This window comes from Echeneis naucrates, chromosome 5 (genome assembly GCF_900963305.1).
Source record: "Echeneis naucrates chromosome 5, fEcheNa1.1, whole genome shotgun sequence".
Taxonomy (NCBI): Eukaryota; Metazoa; Chordata; class Actinopteri; order Carangiformes; family Echeneidae; genus Echeneis; species Echeneis naucrates.
The window spans coordinates 9125678-9147059 of record NC_042515.1 but is presented as its reverse complement, the minus strand read 5'-3'; the positions used below and the strand labels follow the sequence as shown (position 1 = coordinate 9147059).

At 40.6% G+C, this 21382-nt stretch overlaps 1 protein-coding gene across 1 annotated transcript; it reads right to left on the bottom strand.

The window, feature by feature from the left end:
• Window positions 1-1085: 1085 nt before the first annotated feature.
• Window positions 1086-19624, bottom strand: nckap1l (NCK associated protein 1 like). Its single transcript, XM_029502084.1, has 31 exons — window positions 19443-19624; window positions 18233-18343; window positions 17941-18033; window positions 17231-17287; window positions 16386-16528; window positions 15767-15857; window positions 15403-15540; window positions 14696-14744; window positions 14277-14433; window positions 12999-13055; window positions 12799-12895; window positions 12449-12558; window positions 11989-12121; window positions 11789-11870; window positions 11624-11682; window positions 11268-11413; window positions 11015-11147; window positions 10797-10916; window positions 10239-10378; window positions 9372-9503; window positions 8480-8698; window positions 8154-8284; window positions 6677-6774; window positions 6011-6104; window positions 5475-5557; window positions 4798-4878; window positions 3295-3388; window positions 3086-3202; window positions 2338-2447; window positions 1925-2014; window positions 1086-1406 (listed from the first exon to the last, which is right to left on the bottom strand). Exons 1-31 carry the CDS (start codon window positions 19530-19532, stop codon window positions 1290-1292), a joined length of 3372 nt encoding a protein of 1123 aa, XP_029357944.1. The 5' UTR covers window positions 19533-19624; the 3' UTR covers window positions 1086-1289.
• Window positions 19625-21382: the final 1758 nt, after the last annotated feature.

Here is a 21382-nt window from a genome sequence, read left to right as displayed (position 1 = left end):
GAGAAACAGTGGAGCTGCAGGGAACACTTTATTTGCATGCAAAGCCTTCACTGGCAGAAGAGATGAATATTGCCACAGAATTATTACCTTAGTATCAATACAAGAATTTTTTTTTTTTTTTCATTGTAATGTTTCCTTTGAAAAACACCTGATACATCAGGATTTTTTTTTATTTTCTTTTTTCAATCATTTCTTTATTTTCTCCATTTTATATTTCTGCTTTATTAGTCATAAACCCACCCACTTATACTGTTTAATTTAAACCTTCAGGTTTGGCACAAAGTGTGTGACTTGAAAAAATGCCGCTTTTAGGACCTTCTGTTTATTCATGAAGGTTCAACTGTGCATTCACACCAGTGTTGCCTGTAGTGGGAATTGAACCGCTCCTGCCCTTGTGACAAGGGTGGCTCCCCCAGCCTTGAAAACCACAAATATAAATTACACACACATACATACACGCTCACGCACACATACACATGCTGTTCACAAACTGATGTGAGTATCCATATCTCCAGTGTAGCAACCACACAGATACAGCAAGGAACCAGAGGGGAGGGGACAAAAGAAAGAGCAAAGGAAGAAGGGAGGAACTGCGCTGGTTGTAAAATAAAAATCACTCCACGCCAAGCAAAAATTAGCAACAAGCTATTTCTATGCTGTAAAACTGGAGTGCATTATTTAAAATGCACATGAGCTACGAGAAAGACAAACCTCTGACCTAGGGAGGAAGGCTGGGAGAATAGCGAGGGTGGAGAACTAACTGGAAATAGCTGTGCAGCACATGTTGAATATAGACGAGAGAAAACAAACAGCTTGCAATTATCATCTTTATTTGTGGAAAATAATTTTGCACGCAAACAATTAGTTTGATAAACTTTCGAAAATCTGAAGAGATGTGGATTCAATCTAAATGTACTTGAAGGCATTTTTCCTCACTGACATGGCATTTACTGTACCTGGAGCTGATGTAAAATACTGAACAAGAGGTTAGACGCAAAGGGTTCAAGCTGACAGTGGAAATATTGCAGTAGTCATAAATCTGCATCATAATAGACAGATAGGGACTGAAAAAAAGAAAAAGGAAATTTTTTTTTTGGTTTGTTTTTTTTTTTTAGGATGATGAACAACGTGGTAACATCAAATGGTTGACTGCCTTGAAATATTTTCAGGAATAACAGTGATAAATATTGGCTAGGGTACAGGCTGTGGTTGGGCAAAGAAACCACACATGGAAATTAAAACACCTAGTTAGATAAATACAAGTTAAATTAAACAGTTCAACAGAGTCTTCAGCCCAGAGTGACAATGAAGGACCTGTACACCTCCCTGTAGGCGTTTCGGGGCAGAACGTATGGGAAGCAGCTCTCCAGCATGTCCTGGCTCAAGAAAGGAGACTTCTCCACGATCTAAATGAATCAAAATGTTACAACGCAATAATTTAATTGTCCTATTATTTAGTATCCCATTAAAAGATCCAAAACTTGTCCGCCCTGAGCCCAAAAGAACTAGGCACTGGGAATTACTGTTTTTAGCATTGTAAACAAATTTCCTGAAACAGCCTGCGCACTGTAGTTTTTAGAAATGACAGACGGAAGCCTGCTAGTTTTCATTTGTGTTGCTGATAAAAAGTGCCTCTCCATCAATTTTAAATGTTAGCACCACTTTAAAATATGAAAACTTGCTATAAATGCTTTAAATGTCATAGCTAATTACTTAAGTTTTAAGCGCTCATTTATTAGTGCTCTAGAGATAAGACGTAAGCCGTAAGAGAAGTCCCTGATGGCTTTACTGTTCATTGTAAAGAAAAGAAAAAAAGAAACTCAATTACTGAGTCCAAGACTTTTCCACCAGTCAAATTATAAACCCATTTATGTCTTAGTGTAAATTGGAATAGACTTGATTAATATTGTACCGGCAAACCTACCATGTGTAGAAGCAGGTAGATGGATTCTCGGTTCTTGACTTCCACTCTCTCTACATTTTGTCCCAGCTGAAGCAGAGTGGAGGAGGCCATCTGTGGAATGACACAAGAGTCAAAACACTCCGACCAAACAACTTTTCCTTTTTTCTTTTAGGCTGTTGGACATGACCTTGAGGGGAAAAAAAATGTGCCCAAGAAACTTTATCCCAAAATGGTGTTGCTGAAATTCTTTGTCATGATGAAGAAAATCACCGGCCTTCTGAGAAACCTTTAATATCTACACGTCTCCAGGAGTATAGGTCTATGAGGGACTTCAATAATATTTGGATGCATGAAGAGCTGTAGTATAAACAATGGAATATAAAGCACTTGATTTATTATGCCATTTATTTTGCATTTAAATATTCGCCACTCACCAAGAGAAACTCTTTGAGGTGCTGCTCAATGTTCTTCTTCTGGACAGTGAACATGGCAGCAGCCAGCTGGTTGATAGCTGTAGCTAGGCAGTGGGTGTTGTTGTTGTGGCCTGAGAAGATAAAGATACAAAATCCATCACTTAGAAATAGGCTGAATGGAATAGCACATCCGGCGACTTTAACCGGAGAGGATGTTTTCGCGGTGCAACAATCAGAGAGATTTACTCAGTGATCCAGAACACTTAAAAGGAAGCATGCTGAACATATTTCCTCAGGCTCACAGGCTAAATCTTTTTCAAGCATGCCAATGGAAAATAGAGACAAAGAAAATAATCTGAGGCAAACGCCACCCTGAGCTTCGATAGAAATCTCTGCTATTTGCCGCTCTTAATGTTGCAGTCCAGGGCCCGGAGCCCAGGAGTCAGGGTCAGCAGGGCCACATGCCAAGAGTAACTGTATCGATGCACGTCAGCTGAAGTTATCTGTAAACAAAAGTCTCGCAACAGAAATGTGTTTCTCATTAACCAACATACTTTGCCGCGGACCACGTCAGTCAGACTGGAAAGTATGATACACAGAGATGCTAATAAGCATAGTGTTTCAGGGTGGAGTACCATTGTTATCACTGTCAGCAGCTGGTAAGTAATGGCTGAAAGAAGCAGTGGTTAGTCAACGGTGGAGGACTGTCCGGAGCTCAATTACTGTCAGGCAGTTTGTTTTAGATGAAGATGAATGATCGCATATGCACCTCCGTGTTCTCTGTTGTAGCATGAGTTGCTGTCCAGGGCCAGGGTGGGCAGGGACACGGCGATGTAGACCAGCAGCAAACAGGACAGCTTGTACTCTTCTTCGATGGATGTGTTGTCTGCACAAAATCCAAAGATAAGAAGATTAAAGACCACGCTCTCATTAAGCTCGCAAAGGTGTTAGGAACGGCACTAATGGTTTTAATGTTACCTGTGTGCATGCTGCTAATAGCCGCGACCAGGGCAGGATTGATATCACAGGGCAGGCCAGCAGCAGACATCAACTCGAAAGCACGCAGAGTCACCTGCAATGCCAGTAGATAAAAGTTAAAAGCTTCTGTGCCAAAGAGGTACTTAATACTGACAGAACAAGTGCAATTTAACCTTTTCATAGTGATTAAAAAAAAAAAAAAGATCTTGTTTTACATTTTTAGATTCTGCATAAGCTTGTTCAGCATTTCCATTCGAACTCTGCGCTGTTTGGACTGTGAAAGTTTTAAACTCAACACCCAGTTAGAAGTAATTTTCTGTCTTATCCATCATATTATGGGGTAAATAAAAAGTTGATTGATCTACCCAAAAAATGCAAATACTCTATAAGAAATAAACAAACTACATCTTACTCACAACTGAGAGAAATTAAATTTCCCTCTGTAATGTAGTGAAGGATACAAGTAAGACAGCATGACATGAAAACGACTGAAGTACCACTCAGTCAAATGCTTACTTATGTAACACTGCATGCCGTGCACATTTTCTCACAATAGAGCATGAAATAACTGGCATCTTTTAGAAACTTGAACAAGATTTTTTTTTTTTTTTTTTTTTTTTGGTTTGGTTGTGCAATCTGAGTCATTTACAGGCTCACCACCGTGGTTTCATGGATTCAATTTGATGCACCATTTACATGTTAATCATTTTGTTGCGCTGACAATATCAAGCGGATATGAGATTTGTGTTTTACTCAGGAGCAACCGAAGTGACATATCGTATATTCTCAGAGGAGCAACACTAAATCTGCAGTGGGTGTCTTTGTCCTGACACAGGTTTTGACCTTGCCCTATTTCTGGGTGCATAGATGGCTGGCTTGTCTGGGCAGAATGTTTCCATTGATGTGGTTTTGAGTGCAAAGCTGCAGCACAGACCAGTCTCTCTCACGGAGGCATGAGTGGGCTGCTGACGTCTTTGGGGTTATCCTGGCCCGGGCTGTGGCACGGCTGTTATGCCTCACTCAGAGACCAGACGTAAGTAAAGGGAGAGGCAGTTCATGAGCCACAGTTGCAGAAATTGCTCCGGAGGGAGATAAGGAATTTAATTTGGTTGGTAGGCTACGAAGGAATACTGAAATGGTTCTGAGCAACTCTTCAGCTGAATTCTACTTTTGCCCGATGTCTATTTTTTTTTTTTTTTTTTGATAATTTATATTCAGTCTCATATTGTGCTGAAGTATACTCTGCTTTCTCAACCTCTGATGTCAGCCAGTCACCTACTCACTGTATAAAATGTAAATACACATTTGGATAAATGTCATTACAGAAATATCCCTGGAACCTAAATTCTCCCACAAGTCGAACCAGTGAAAATAAACTCTGCTGTGATAATTCATGCACAATGAAAACCCGATTTGCGCACTTTGTTTCTCTGTTTCAGCTCAACATGTGGATGGCTTTCATTAGAATGAAGCTCTAAAATTAAGGTAAAATCCATGTTTTACCTTGATGTCGGTTTCAGGGGAAATGATATTGTTGAGGCACTTGATGGGGCCCATCAGGTACGGGCAATGCTTATGCAGGATCTAGAATATGAGATTAGATAAGAAATTCTGCAATTACTCATATGATAAAAGAAAGTTCCTCGTATATGAAGCAGTCAATCATTTCAGTCAGTTTCTATAATCACAAGATAGCATCAAGTTAACTATAACTGATGTTTTATTTAATTGTTTTATTTTTTGTAAACTTTGAGGTGCAACTGGAAAAAAAATTCATTTAATTATTGTTTATTGAATTCTTGGGTAACGGTGAACTCAAGTTCATACGATATAATTTGCAACCAATCTAGTTGAAGAATATTAGCAAAAGAATAGGAAACGACTTCACTTTTACTCTGTGACATTTGTGAGGAAGTGAGGAACGGGCACAACACTGTGTGTGAAAGCAGAGCCGATGAATACAACTAGATACAGTCGAAAGCTCAAGGACACAGTGTGTAAATATTGAATTCCATTTTTTTGCCATTAATCCAATATTTCCAACTTTATAAAGGACCTTTAAAAACTTTCTGATGTGTTGATAACAGCTCTCTTCGCCCCCTGTATCTACATTTATCACAGCCTCATCAGAAGTTTATCATCCGCTCATGACTGTAACATGAAATATTGTTAGGCATTACATCTTGCAGACAGTCCTCTGCCATTGATTTGAAGGACAGGATCACTCCGATGATGGTCATCCTCTTCAGGACGTTCTCTGCGCCTACAAGTGCGCACGAAACAGATCAGGGCTTGAAGCTTCATAATCGAGGCATTTATAATCTAAATGTAAACATGACGTTGGACCATTACATCAACCCTTTTCTCCATTTATTCAGTGCCTCAGATTGCCCTGAAAGATAGAATAACTCATTGCTTATCTCCATACTGAAAGCTTTTCAGAACTACAGTGAACAAAGAACACGTTCCTCAGGCGTTTGTGAATGTGAGTCAATCGAGATATTATAATGTTCCTGCTCAGTGATTCATCTGTAGTTATATTTAGTTTTACTCTTGTTATTGATCATCTTCTCTGTCATCACATTCACGTTCCTCCACTTTGTACCTTTCGCACGACCTCCTTTCATCCTACACTTTTAATCTATTCCCTATCGACTGTCCACCTCTTTCGCCACTTCTTCTTCTCCTCAGCTGTTCCCCACTTTCCACTTCTCACCTGTTAGCCTCTTTTTAAGAAGGGTCATTTCCTCGGCCTTATCAAAGTTGTTCCTCATCTGTACCAGGATGTCCATGTTCTCAATCACCAGTTTCTGATAGAAGGGACGAGAATTCAAAGCAAAAGATAAACCTGCGTTCAAAGAGTCCATAGCTCTGTCAGAGCAGCAGCAGCAGTACGACTCCTCAAATCGATCAGGTGGAGAGCCTGACACAGCGAGGCAGCACTAAATGATTACCTATACATGAGGAGCTACAGTTTTAAGAGATGCATAAGTCTAACAAGATAAATGTCATCTCTGATGCGTTACCATTGCTCTGTGATGATTGCTTTGTAAGGGCAGTAATTACACATTTTTTTTCAATACATGGCTCAGATATTTATATATAAAGCCAACTAAAATAGCTTTTTGATTTGCCAGAAATCATCCCCACACCCTTTGTTCTCCTGGACTAGTATAGCAACTAAAGGAGTAACTGTTGAAAAATAAAAAAAAAAAGCCCCCGGTCACCTCAGCTAAAACTTTTTTTTTTTTTGTAATAATACTTGCCCACATCCCCATTTGAGATTTACGGAGGTTGTTTGTTCTCCCCAGCATTATTCAGCACATAACTCAGCAGGCCATTGAATAAAATCTGTAGTCTTCAAAGGATCATCATACTTTACCTTCAGCTCAGTGACTTGAGAGGTGATATGCCACATCAGGTTCTCACTGAGAAACTTCAGGCCATATGGACCAATTAGTTCTGCCAGGGCCCGTAGCTCTGTTTAAGGGGTTACATGAATAATAAAAAAAAAATCATGTTTGAAGGAAAGTGAAGGATCAACAGAGCTTCAGTTGACATTGACATTTCAAGAAGCCAAACATAAAACAAAGACAATGAGGCTTGGCAAGAGATGTACCCTTTCTTTTTTTGTCTGAATTGATAACAGAAACATAAAAGGCTAAGATTACATTTGATTTGTGAGTGCGCTGAATCAACTGGAGAGAGCGATCTGCAGCGGTCGGACCTTTCACTCAGCTCAACAGCTCTGTCAGATTATGGATGGATAGTGGTGTGTGTGGTTAATATTGGCGGTGGTAAATGAACAGCAAGTGGAGTCGCAATGAGGCGGGAATATACTTCACTGAGGAGTAAATATAGACTACGATGATGATGAAGTGCAGCGGTCTCCAGGCACCATGTCTCATGAATGCATCTCTGAGCGTAGGTGTTTGCATAATGCTCAAGGTTTGCTGTGCGTGTGTGTGTGTGTGTGTGTGTGTGCGTAAGCCGAGTTCTGTGGTGGAGTGAAAACAGCCTTGATGCGTGATACAGTCATGAGGAGGTGCGCTGCTCCTACACTGCAACGTGGAGGCTCTGGGGAGGAGAAAAGGGGGATGCTGGAATAGCTATGCTGCACGTACAAAAGAGCGGAGGAGAGGACAAGCAACAGTGAAGTTTACATTAACCAGGCAGCGTCAGAATAAACTGCATGACAGGCAATGTGAGAGAGAACACAACACACCACCACAATAACAAGCACCACATCCTCTTGAGTAATATCGCTCCCACTGCAATGTGGTGTCACAGGAGCAAACAAGATCTGCAAGTTTTGCCTTTTCAAAAATGAGTGAGCAATTTTTTGGATCTAGGGTCTGCTCATTTAATCTGAGAGGACAGGGGAACTTCTTGAACCTGTCAAGTGTGAAAACGTGTCTTTAAAAAGTAAAGAAAAGGAAAGAGGTTCTCTCTCACCAGCTCCTTTTGACACCTGTCATGGAAAGTCTCTCATAGAACAAACGTGTTTGCGTTACTTGTGTCTAGAAGTCCTTGTGACGTGCAGAAACTACAGTAGCAAACATAGAATATTAAAAGCATAAAAAGCACCGAGTTATGTGTGTGTTGCTTTTGAATGTCACACATGAGCATCACTAAAGACCTATATTTATTAAGACATCATCAGAGCAACTCTGACTTTGTATTAATCTTCTCTCACATGTCATTGCTTTGTTTGTAAAGAAATGGGTGGTTGCATAAAAATGTTTCGATTTTTGCACTTCAAATTTTGATAAGACAACAGTATGCATACAGATATCAACATCGATAAAACGCACAGAATTGTGCGGATGCAGTTACTGCCATTAAGATCTGGGTCTGACCTGACACGTCTGAGAACTCTTCTGCTCTGAAAGCCTGTTCGTTGTCAGTAGTCTGGTTGACGAAGCAAAGCATTGTGGGACAGTGGACAATGAGGGAGTTGCTGGCCTGACGCAAGAGACTTTCTAGGAACCTGAGGGGGAAACAAAATGCACAAATTCTTCAGCCCTCCCAGAAAGTTGATGTGTGAAGGTGAATGAACAGAAAGAAACCAACACCTTGTATTTTGCACTCCTGACTACGCCGCATGTGTATTTTCACTTCCTATAAATTTCTGTGTATTCTATCGGTGTCAGTGAATAGCACACAAAAGATATGTCACACAAACCAGTTTGTGTAGAGGGTGGTAATAGTCTGCCCTCCCTGTGAGTCCACCGGCTGTGTTTGCTGCAGCAGGACGCTCCTCACCAGCCGGGTGACGTCCACGCTGATGTAGCTGGAGAGGCTGTGGAGGGTGGCTGTATAGACTCTTATCCCTGCCAGGAGGTCTGAGGGACGGGCTATCTCCTGGGTGGTCTGGTTGTAATTAGCCATTCTCACGATGATTCTGGGGAAACATGTGCACTCAGCATCACTTCTTACCAGGCTAGAGAATCGGGGTTGGACAGATGGGACCTTGAAACAGGTTAAACGAGCCATGGTGACATGGCATAACTCTTATTGGATCAGCACGTTCCCCGCTCCAGGGGGTTCACTGCAGTTTTATTTATTTTTTGCCAGGTCCTCCCTCCTTGACTGGACTGTATTTATAATTTTGAGCTATGGAAAGACCGATCGCTACAGGCATGCTGGTACTCAAGGGTACTAATTTTAGGGTGACAGGGGAGGTAATCATCAACTAAGAGGAGACTAAGCAGAGCGTATATACAGAAACATAAGGTTGCCCTGTTACCAAGCCCTAATCTAAATAACAGTTAGAACTGAGATGATACAGAGCAAGTGAGTGACATGATGGATCTCTTCTCTGATTTTTAACTGGGCAAAAACTGCCTGGCATAGAAGAAGTAGTGAGTAAAGGAAGTATCATTGGAGGAAATAAGATCCAAATTATTCCATGATTGTCAGGAGGACAAAAAAAATATCTGGAAGACTAAAAAAAGAAATAGCACAACTGTTACCTTGGGGATCTTTTATACAGCACTATGACTCATTAGATCCTCAACATTTGTTTGGACAAATATAATGACCCCCCCCCCCCCCCCCCCCCAAAGTCATCATACTCTGTGAGGCGTGTCTCCAGATGAGAGAGGAGGAACTCAGCAGGGACGACGATGTGGTCAAAGACAGTAAAGTCAGTGCAGAGACTGTAGGTGGAGCAAAGCTCTGTCAGCATCAGATGCATCTTGTCAACACTAGAGGACAGAGAGAGAGACGGAGAGAGCGAGGTGAGGTGTGTGTGTGTGTGTGTGTGTTGGGGTTGCAGGTCCTTAGGACAAATATTTTGACAATGACGGTGGTATAGATGTGCTCCTCCCAGACAAATAAGGCAATAAACACATTTGAAAGTTGTAAACCCCCCCCCCCCCCCCCCCCCCCCCCCCCCCCCCCCGGCCAAGATGACACATAGTGGGAGGAAAGCTGAGAGGAGTGAGGCAGACGGAATTACTTCAGATTTAACTGAGAAATTTTCATGCTGTAGCTATTTACAGGATATTACCAAATAATGGTAAGTGTGTTCCACTTCTTGGAACACCATCTTGATTCAGTACCAGCACATTTACTTTAAGAGTAATGAAGTTCAAAAACCAATCAGTGCCTATTGGCCAGAGCGTCTACATTGTAGTCTTGCCAGGAAAGAGATATGTCAAGGGTCGGAGGAAATGATTTCAGTCTAGATCAGCTCAATGCAGCTGAGAGTAGAATGGTTCGCCCAACAGCAAAAAACTTAACCCTGACTCTTACACAAGCGGTATCAAACCCAGGCATTATTTAACTGTTCTTTAACTGGTGATGATGCTGCACACACCAGAAAACTGAGATGTCTCTATTGCAAACTCTTCTGCCAACAAAATAAATAAATAAAGAGTAAGACACAGTGAGATAAGAACAGATGGTGACAATCGAGGAAATTAAGTGAAAAAGCTGACTTAGTGACGACACTCCGGTCTTTCCTCAAGCTTTCAGCACCCGGTTTCTCTTTCTGGACCTCTCCTTTCTTTGGCACAGGCTTCTTTTGCTTTCTATGGCGGGCTGCACTGATGGTCTCAGCACAGTGCTTAGGCAACAGCTAAGGGGTTATCAAGTGGAAAAAGATGGATGAAGTGAAAGAGAGAAGAGGGGGAAAGAGAGAGAGAGAGAAGGGGAATTTAGTTAAGCAAATATTGAGGAACATGCTCAAAGATAAACATGGAAGTTTTGTGTTCACATGGCAGGAACACAGTCAAAATGTAAACACTTTTCTCATATTTTCCTCAAGAGATTAGAGGAACAGCACCACATTAATCACCTCCACAGTTATAGGCCTGTCTTATCATCTTATTCAAATCCTCCGGTCTGTCCTCTGCCTCCAGCTACATCCACTGATGGAAGGTGCGACTAGAATAATTGCATTCTGATACGGAGTTTGGCAGAATCAATCTGCACAAAGTAATTTGATTTTTTTTTTTTTTTTTTTTTCCTAAATCTGAAAAGGATTCAGATTTCACCTGGTCGTTGAGGTTGCACTGCTCAGCACATATCTCTAACACAACATTACTGGTTTGCTTGGCAATCTGCTCCAGGAAGGACACACACAGGCGCAGAGTCCTCTTCTCCATTGCCTCTATCTAGTAGCAAAGACAAATAGCAGCATATGTGAGTGTGCAGTTACTGTCGAGTGCAGCCGATGTGAAACAGGTTAGAAGACAGACGACTGAACACTGACCTCTTCTGGGCAGAGCGGGTGTCCACAATGTTTAAAGTGGGCACAGGCAGCAGGGAAGGACATGAGGTAGCGCTTCATGGTCATCTCCTCACTGCTCTGGTTAAACATCTTCTCAAAGACGCGTGGGTAGAAGCTGGAAAACAAAAACGGTTAAAACTGTTGAGATTTATTTTGCCAGTCAGATGAGAGGAGAGGGTATGAGACAGGACATGAAAAGGCGAGATAAGACGAGACACGACGTAATGAGGCTGACCCAAGTATGGACACGTCAGATGTCTCCTGCACAAGTTCTTCCACACTGTCCACCATTCTGGTGTGAAATTGGATGAGGTTCATCACTTTTGCTAAGTCGGGGTAGTCCTTTATCGGAAGAGGAGCCTTGTTCACACTTGTGTAGGCCTACAACAAAGGAGGCAGAGGAATTTATGTTGATATAGAACGAGTGATAGAAAGAGTTTGATCTAGGCTTGCTTTATATGTAAAGTGCCTTAAAGTAAATTTGTTATGCTTTGGAGCAAAATAAACAAAATATTTATAAGTATCATACTTGATTAAACAAAATTGTTACACTCCAGGTAAGATTAAAGGCAATGGATTAAACCTGTTTACCTGTAATCTCAGCCAGTCGAGTCTCACCGGCCTGAAATCAAACTCTTCTTTGTTGTCCACTGTACAGACAAATGCAATGAATTATTTCTAGATTTCAGTGTATGTTTTTTTCGGGTTAGGGTTAGGGTTAGGCTTTTTTCCAAAAGGTAATTTAGTTTTAAATACCTTGTTTGACTGAGAGAGCAGACAAAGTTGAAACAAATGAACTCATCAGGACAGATTCCTCTTCAGGACACACATGCATGTTCTGCAGAGGAGACACAGTTTGATGTAAAAAAAAAAAAAAAAAAAGAAAAAAACAGGCGATATTTGATATATCGTTCTTTCTTTCATTTGATAACGACGCACACACAAACTGCCACTACCTGTATAGTGTCATTGAGAACCAAAGCATCAAACTGTGACAGGTACTGAAGATGGTATCGCTGTATTACTTTGTTGTGCTTTTTCATGAGAGCTTTTAGTTTCTCCATGTAGAACAGCAACTCTGCCATCTGACTGGAAAAAAAAATAAAACAAAACGCCAACAGTTGAGGATAAATGAACTACTAAAAACAAAAAAACTAGTATAAACACAGCTGCGCCACTAATGTTCTTAAGGAAAAGGAACTTCTGAAATGACACCACAGTTTCTTTTTTAGGATTTAGGATTTAGGATTAAGAATGCATGAATGAATACCAAGTGAATACAAAAGATTTTCACAGTGTGATGTCATTCTCTCCACTGTTGGATGGTCTCTGAGTGACTGGGTACCAGATTTGAGAACACAAACATGATCTTTCCAGTCCAGTCCATGGTGGTCTTCCGCTGCACCTATGACCTACTTGTCAACATAGTCCTCGGGCGTCTTTATTTTTGGCATATTCTCAGAGTGTCTGACCAGCCACAGGACCTCGTCACGGGAAAACGACAGAGCCATGAAGACAAACAGGGCCTTGGGGATCGAATTGGAACATGGATCAGAGACAAAAGAGGAGCATTTCGGAAAAAGTATAAGCTAAAGTTAGTAAAAGGTCATGATTACTGTAAAATGCAGAATCATTCAAAGGAATCTATTCCCCAGAGTGTAAAATGTAAGTTGGATTTAGATCAAAGACAGCAGAGTTATAACCTGAAGCAGTGCCTCATTTGAATTCCTCAGGCACAACTCTTCTGCTCATTACCGGGCTCCTACCTTTGGTCCCAGAAGTCCAGGTTCATCCTCCAGCACATTAAATAATTCTTTTAATGCTCCTCTCAGAAAGTGCCTCCTTTCTCTGTGCAAAGCCCCGCTGTTGTTATGAAGAGAGCAAATGAACACGCATGCTCAGTAAATAATGAATATGTATGGCAAACAAGGATTAAAAACAAAGATTAGTTTCCTGCCAAGCTCACCAGTTGGCTATAACGTATTCACGGCATTCCTTGATGTCTGCCACTCGTTTGCCATATCTGGAAAAAATAAAGTAAAATAAAAAATAAGGTGAACAATAAATAAAAGCTGGTTTTAAATTAATTGCTGTGGTCAAGCAATACTGATAGTGAGCAAAAATCTGTCATATTTGTCTTAGTAGACTTAGTAGTCTGAGCATTTATCCTCTGAAATGCCTGTAAATCAGTAAACCTTCTGTAATTACCAATTTTTGTATAATTTCTAGGGGTGGGAATCTTTTACTATCTCACGATTCGATTCGATTCAAAACCCATTGATTCATAATGATTTCTGCTACAATCTGTAGGTGTGCAAAGGATCCTCATGACATCCTCAGGCCGACATTTTACATAAACTTTTTTTTTTGTTTCCCCTGGTATAAAAAGGAATGTAACTGTTGGGAAAATGCTCAGAGAGGGGTCACTAATAATGCAGGCCCCCTACCCATGGATAAATGAATGAATGATTGAATGAATGTGGTGACTTGAGCGGAGTGGCCGTGGTTCACTTCCCAGTGTGGGCACCTGAACATGTCTAGGTTAATTGATGTAAATGCACCTGGTGACCTGATATCTCCCTAGAAAAACTTGGGGCGGGGAAAAAAAAAAAAAAAAAAAAAAAACAAGGCAGACAGCCTGAGGATTTGTTTTATTTATTTTTTTTAATCTATTTTGGGATGTTTTAAATCGATTCTTAATCGTAGCAGATGAGAATCGCAATTCTTATATGAAATGATTTTTGTTTTTTAGCACACCCTTAATAATTTCACTTAGTTTTTCTCTTTAACTTGTATACTATAGACCCATGTCTTCCCTGTCTTCTCCTGATTATATGTTACTGAAGTAGTCAAGAAGTAATGTGAAATTATAGCTTCAGTTGCATGGTTAGCTTTGTAGGGAGAGACATTTTGTAAAAATACACTTATTATTTTCTCTAAATCAGCAATCAAGGGCAGTAAACTTGAGTGTCACCTCGGCTATATCATCCTAAGAGCATGCATCTTTATCTTTCTTCGTGATTTCATTTAATTATGCTTAACTTGTGACCTGTGAGAATCATTCATGGACACTTGTTTGTCATCCCTCGGTTGCTAAACCACATTACAATAATCAGTGTACAGTCGACATGGCCAATAAGTTCCATCAGCATGCATACTAAATAAACACTCAGGTTTCAGTGGGATATTTTAAAATTTGCATGCCTTTGATGAGTGGAATGCCAAAAAGCATGTATTTCCGTACCCTTTGATGCCGTCAAAGAGGTCCTCAGAGACTTTGTGTATGTTGAGGACTTCGTCCCTGGCAAGGGTGACGTAGAGGCCACTCCGCAGAGCCATCTTCCACAGCTCCTGAGAGGCCTGGTTGTTATTCAGGCTACTGTGGCACAAGAGGAAGCCGACTACAAGAAGGAGAATCCGCAAAACTCATGATCCGATCAGACTATTTCTGCTGCTATGTGTGATGAAATCAGTAAGACTTGCTTTTTCATTCTGATGACACTAATTACCTGCGTGAGCTCTTGATCAACAGAGATCACTTATTCTGACCTCGCTGAATCTGATATTGAAACCATAACTAATAATATTAACTATATTGTGTAAATGCGTGTATTCAACAACATATTCTTACCAGATAGGGCATCAATAAGGAGAAGGACTTACTAATAATCCAACGCTCCATCACCTCCATCGGCAGGTATTCGCATGCCATCTGTAGTGGATAGCAAGCTTATTACTTGGCACTGCAGACACATTTACAAATGTAAAAGCAAAATCAGCAAACTATATGTTAGTCATCATATCGTTCTGCATGTAAGTTTAACATTTAACATTGCAACCATCTTGAAATGGTGATGGTTATCCTTAAAAAAATATATTTTAACTTAGAAAAATATATCTCTGTATCACAGCTCACAGTATCCTCTTTAGACTTTGAATGAGTGAGTCTCTTTGGCTTTAAGATATTGGATCTTTCCGTAATGACAATGGCACCCTGGAGGTTAGTTTCTGGGCAAGAGGGATCATGGTATTACATTATTGGCCATGTTTGAAAAGAGCAGGATGATGAGATCTGGGCTGTGCAAAAAGGGGGGGAGTTAAAATAAGTTCAGGGACTAGTGGTAGAGAGGTTAGCAGAGAGTAAGACAAATTGTTTTTAAACGATAGTCCCATAGTGGGACTGGGGGGGTAAAGCGACACAGAGGTAATATCAAAGGGACTGCAGCTTAAAGACTATATTTATACTGTTATTGCATCCTTTGGCTATGTCTGTTTGTCCCAGTTCACTGGGGAAAACCATAGTTTAGATTTCAGACATTACCCTCTTCCTCTTCCCTCTGTCAGAGATAAGTACAGGAGGCAGGACTCACAGTGTCACAGGCGGTGGGCTCCAACATGGCCCCTGGAGTACTGAGCAGGCTCAGGAGCTGGGCGCTCCGCCACTGCTCAGCTGGCAAGTTCCTGCGAGGGTAGACCATCTTCAGCGACAACAACGCTGAGGTCACAGTCTACGAGACAGATTTAAGAAAACAGCGAGTGTGGAGATTTTAACACACAAAGAGATGGAGGAAGGAGGAAACAGCTGAAAAAGTGTTCAACAGAGACTGGCTCAAATTTTGGATAAAACGAACAAACAAGGACAAAGAATAGTTTGTTTTATGACACAGCTACTGGAAGGCACACGCAACAGCTTGTCCACCTTTGCACATGCACACGGTGAGATGCTGCACTTACCCTCGTGTGAGGGCCAAACTCCTCAGTGAGCTTCTTCCAAGGGTGCTCATACTCCAAAACCATCTGGCCGAGTCGTGGATAGGAGGGATCGCTGCAGGTTTAATTAGTGTTTACAGTTTAAAAAATGTAGAAAGGAGAAGCAAGAAAAGATTATAACAACATTGTAACAACACCACTGAAGCTAAAGTTAACTAAAACCTTTGAATTTCAGAAATCATATTCATCTGTATTTCTTTGAGACCGGTTGTTCTCAAAGAGTTAGCTGTGCCTGTGTGATGTGTCATGTTTGTGTTTGCTTCCTGCTCGCATCGCAAACTAAGATGAGCACCCTGTGTTTATGGATTGTATGAATGAATGTCAGGCAAAATGTGAGGATAGAAAAAAGGTAAAGTATGAGCTTTTTAATGTACCAATTACTTATGCGGATCAGAAGAAAATTTATGTTGATGCTTTGAAAATTGGCATAAAATCAAAGCATATGAGGGTTAGGGTTAGGGTTATTGTCATAGGCAGGAAACGTACGTTCAGGCACTGCCTTGACTGAATGCTAAATGGAGGGAGGTTTTTTTTTACCTCCTTTGTTTCTCTGCTTTCATTATGAAATTCTGTTTCTCCCTACCTGGCTCCGTTGGTCATCTCATGAGCGCAGTTGAACATGCCCATCAGGGCTTTTTTGTCGTCAATGCGAGAGAGCGTTATGATAACTGAGATGTAGATGATGATCAGATCCAAGTAGCTCTTGGTGAAGTCAAAGTTGATTGCCTGAAATCAAAATGAAAGTCAGGTGCGGTCTGGTGTAGTAAACGCTCATCCCTTAAATCTATACAAGTGTCATGAGGACATAATGTAGATACAGTCACACTAGATATTGCAAATGGAGCCAGTCGGTTTGAAGGAAAGAGACATAGGATGAATATTGCTTCATTGCTTTTCTGCTTTAAATCAAATTTGACTGGGATGTTTTTAATTTGAATGGCGAATGTAAAACAGAGAGGTTTGTTGTTGAATAAAAAAATTAGGTTAGATGCTAAATAATTGCAATCTTGTACAGTGAGAAATGTGTTAGATCAGAAGCGATCTTCCTTTGTGTTTGGCCTAAGAGGTCTTTCTGTGTAGAGATGCTCCTCAAATAAATCCAAGCAAGAGAGCTGATTAAAATTCTCTCCATTCACTGTGAAGCTCAGCCCATCGAGGACAGAGATCAGTGAAACACGCGGGAGGATATATGTAGTGCACAAGGCAACCCATTGCCACTATTACTATGATAGTAAATAAAAAAAAAAAAAAAGCTGTGGGACAGAACTCGAGAAGGCAGTATGCAGTATGTAGCAGCCACCATTAGAGTAAACACCACACTAGGAACAGAATGGACAAAAAGACAAGAGCAAGAGCTTGTCAAATTATGCAAACATGCAGTGTGTAAATTCAGCTCTTCCTCTTATAAGCAATGTGGCAAACGCTTACAATGTCAAAGAAGCACTGGCAGGCATCTATGGTGTTCAGCAGTTCATAAACGTGGTCCTGAAAAAGGAAAAGAGAAGGCTATAATGACAAATACAGACGGCAGCATTTCAATCATATTAAGCCTCAAATGTGTTTTTCTAACACATTATGATTTTCAGATGCATTTCTGAAGCCATATAATTACTTGACATCTGCATATTCCATGTAACATTATGATTAAGTTATTCTGAGTTCTAGAAAAGCAGATGATGCCTTGGCCCAGCTGCAACCTCAATCATAGAAATATGCAAATGTACGGCGGGTGTAACAAACTGATATTTGGAAGAGAATCAAATTATTATCCTATATCAGAATAAAACGCTCTATTTGTAAATGTAATCTGCAAGCCAAAATTCTGAATGAAATAAGAAATGTGCAGAAGGAAATAAAGCAAGAAAACTCTCTTTGTGTAATGCAGCCACCATGCTTGTGCTATCATGCTTAAAGAATGATGTGTTGTTGCTTTTCATTGTTTGAATAGTTGGGTTCATGTTAATGAGTTTCTTAAAAAAAAATAAATAAATATATATATATATATATATATATATATATATATATTACAGTGTACTGTATGCAAAACGTAGGAAGGAGCAAGAAAGAAAAAACAAAGAAGGAACAACTCAGCAAAAAAAAAAAAAAAGAAAAGAAAACAGATAAAGATATCTAATCACCCTGAATTCTATGACGTCCAGGAAAGAGTCATAGTAGCTTGATGTGGCAGACAACACTTGAGATTTCTGGCGCTGGATGGCCGTCAGATTTTGCTGCAATACACAGTAATGATGACAGTTCATGGAAAAATATTCATTTTCATTGAAAATTTCCATTGTGTCAAAGTAAATGTAGCTGGGCAACACTCACACTCATCTTTTATTAGTATTCTAAGATCTAGGATCTAAAATATGTCAGAAAACTTACAGTATAAGATCATGTTTAAGGTGGAGGGGAAAAAAAAAGGCTTACGATGTTTCCTCTGAAGTCAATGTTGGGGAATTTCTTGTTGATGTACTTAACAGCAGGCTCCATGGCTTTATCTGCCAGGATGGACGGCCGCTGCTTGGAGTCTGTGCAGGTCTGTGAAAGAGGTAGAGAAATGATATCAAGGTGTCACGAGACGACTTTGGACATCACACTGTGACCTTCCCAGCAGCATGTCTGACCAATTTCGTTCCCTGCAGTAAGAGTTTGTCAGCAGAAAGTCTCTGAAAGCTCAGGTTGTTTGGGAACACGCAGACAGGATTACTAATGCCGTTCTTGCAAACTCCTTCAACGTCCACCCTCAAGGGGACCTTTAGCAACATATGTAAGATCAAACTGCTCCCATCGGGCTGTTCAGAGCCTGGCACTATGAGACTGAATAGCAGCTCCTATGCGTGAACAGTACAAATAAAGAAATAAATTACATTCTTAGCTAATCTTGACTGGATGAGGCTTCGAATGCCTCTGAATATAATTTTTCATATCTTGGCCAGAACAGCGCATCACTATACCTGCTCACATTTACAGAAAAGGTTTGTTTGGCATATTTATTTCTCCACATGAAGTGTCACTTCCTGTTTTTCCACATGCAGAAATGCCTGAGATGTCAGAATGAGCAAGCACACCTTCAGTCTACGATAGTTTAAATAATTAGACTGATCCTGTCATTACGTTTTTTCACCGCATTGTATTTGTTCATATATTTTGTTCTCTGTGTTTTCTGTTCAGAACAACAGACATTTTAGATGATTGACAACACAGACAGACTTCCTGTTTCCATTTCCTCTAAATACTGAGTTGCAGTTGAAAGACAGTGCTCCTTATACTGCCACTACTAAGCACAAAACGCTTTTATACAAACACTAGTCCTTGTGAAAATCACATCATCTGATTATTTAAGTTATAGGCGCAGCACCTGAGAACTTGCTCACTGTTGAACAACATTTTTGGTTTTTTATCCAATTGCGTAGTGCTCTGGTACTGTTTTGTAGTACAGAAAAGAGCTTTTCATGTGTTGCCTTTATACAATAATTATTCTTTGTATTGTAGATAGAAAAGAAGTTTGTAATTTGTACAATCAAGCCGTACTGAGCTGTATGCTGAAACAACCGCTGAAAACATCAGCGAGGCAAAAATCAAGTTCCTTATTTCGTGTCTCTCTTCCACGAATCTATAAATACCCATTCACCCTCACCTTTTTAATGTAGTTCATGCGTAACAGCACACCATTCCCTCTTTCAATGAGGATGGTAAGTTTTTCTGCCAGTTTCTGTTGGTAGTCCATAGCTGCTGACAGAAGATACCTCTCTCCACTCCGGCCTTGGCCTCCTTGTCCTCTGTAGCGGTCGAGCCCCAGCAGTGCACCCAGAGCCTCACCCTGCCACTGTGTCACATTGGGCTTATGGGAAGAGGTGGAGTCATGAGTAGAGTTTAGAGGTAAAATCTCTCCTAAAATTGTTGATTACTTGGCAAAAAAAAAGGGTCTGAAATTAGAATGAATAAAATAAAGAAAATAGAAGAATTGGAAATCAAACATATGACATATCAAATATGTCCTGAAATGACAAAAAAAAAAAAAAACTGTTGTATGGTATCATTCATTCAGTTTGATATACTGATGATATGATGCTGAAGAGATCATCCATACAAGCATTTACAGAAAATTTGGGGGGGGATTATTATAAACATGACAATGTGGTAGTCTCTGGAGCGGTCCGGTCTCTTGGGGGGTCTGGTCTAGTCTCTCGTCTGTACAAAACATAATAGAAACATAGCTGGGTGTTCAGGAAGCGAAATGGAACAAGCCAATGTGTAGGTTACTGGAATGTTATTTATTATATAAAAACATAAATCAAGAATTAATTTGTTCGGCCATTCATTGTCAGTGTTTATGTAAATGGATGCCAGCTAGCCTAGCTGTGGGAGAGTAGCCTTCGTTAAGTGAACCTCACTGCCGGATCACTTACACTAGTTAGTCGCTTCGAAATGGACTGCTAGCTAACTGGTTAGCATGCTCGACCGACGAGTTGATGACATTATTTTTTGACGTATAATGTTACTATTGCTTACCATTTATTTGGAAACGGGCAGAGCGCCTGCGAATGACTTATTTCTGCTCCTTGGAAACACCCACCGGATACCGTGCATATTTTTTATAATTCACAAGCTCAAACATAAGTTTGTACATTTTACAAGCATGAACATACATTCACGTGACAAACACACATCCTGGCCACCCGAATGTATCCATTTTGCACCTTTGGGAAGTTGGGTTGGGAAATAGGCTCCAAGTATGTGCATGATTTGTCCGAAAATCCATGATCCATTCACTGAACATTTAAAATATTTTTTCCTGAAAGCCTGCCCAACAAGCGTGGAATAACAAATAACAAACAAAACACTCTTTTCCATTAAAGAAAATGACTGGCAGTACCAAATGAAATAACAGATGATCAAACCAATAAGGAAATCTTTTTTTCGCTGCAATCTCACACAAATTGTCAATAATTTTGTCCCACTTTGCTTTTCCCGTGGAACCAGTTGTTCTGTGGTCCTGTGGGCGGCGTCAGTTAACGTGGGAGGGAACAGGAATTCTAATGGGGAATCGATCGGTTGACAGACCGGTCTGTGGAGGTCTGTGGAGGTCTGTGTAGGTCTGTGTAGGTCTGTGTAGGTCTGTGTAGGTCTGTGGAGGTCTGTGTAGGTCTGTGGAGGTCTGTGGAGGTCTGTGGAGGTCTGTGGAGGTCTGTGGAGGTCTGTGTAGGTCTGTGGAGGTCTGTGGAGGTCTGTCGCCGGTCTGGTCTCTGCTAGTTGTGCTGTGTGTTCCCTTGTGTTGTTGTCTCTGCTATTCACCTTGATTTAATAGACCATCCTGTGTGCTACATGACTAGTTCCCCATCTTCCTCCTTTTATGATAGTACTTCTTGTCCTAGATGCAGGATGACGGCAAAAATGGAGTTAGGAATTAGTGAGTTAGAGTCGCGGCTCCGCAAAGCTAAGTCTCGTTTCACCTTAGCTTGGCTCGATAACTAGATTTAATACACAGTTACTTGTCGGATATAAACATTAAGTACCTTCATTTATAATGATGATTAAAGGTAACGTCATTAATCTCTCGTTAAGTCCGGTAATAAC

Bases quoted from the DNA above. Each gene is read 5' to 3' on its own strand.
- nckap1l (XM_029502084.1), bottom strand. From the start codon at position 19,532: ATGGACTACCAACAGAAACTGGCAGAAAAACTTACCATCCTCATTGAA. The intron at 11,148-11,267 runs GTCAGCCTCATT...TTTGTTTTCCAG, and splicing joins TCTGACGTGTCCATACTTGG to CTTCTACCCACGCGTCTTTG. The intron at 1,407-1,924 runs GTAGGTTTGCCG...TGATTCATTTAG, and splicing joins TCTACCTGCTTCTACACATG to ATCGTGGAGAAGTCTCCTTT.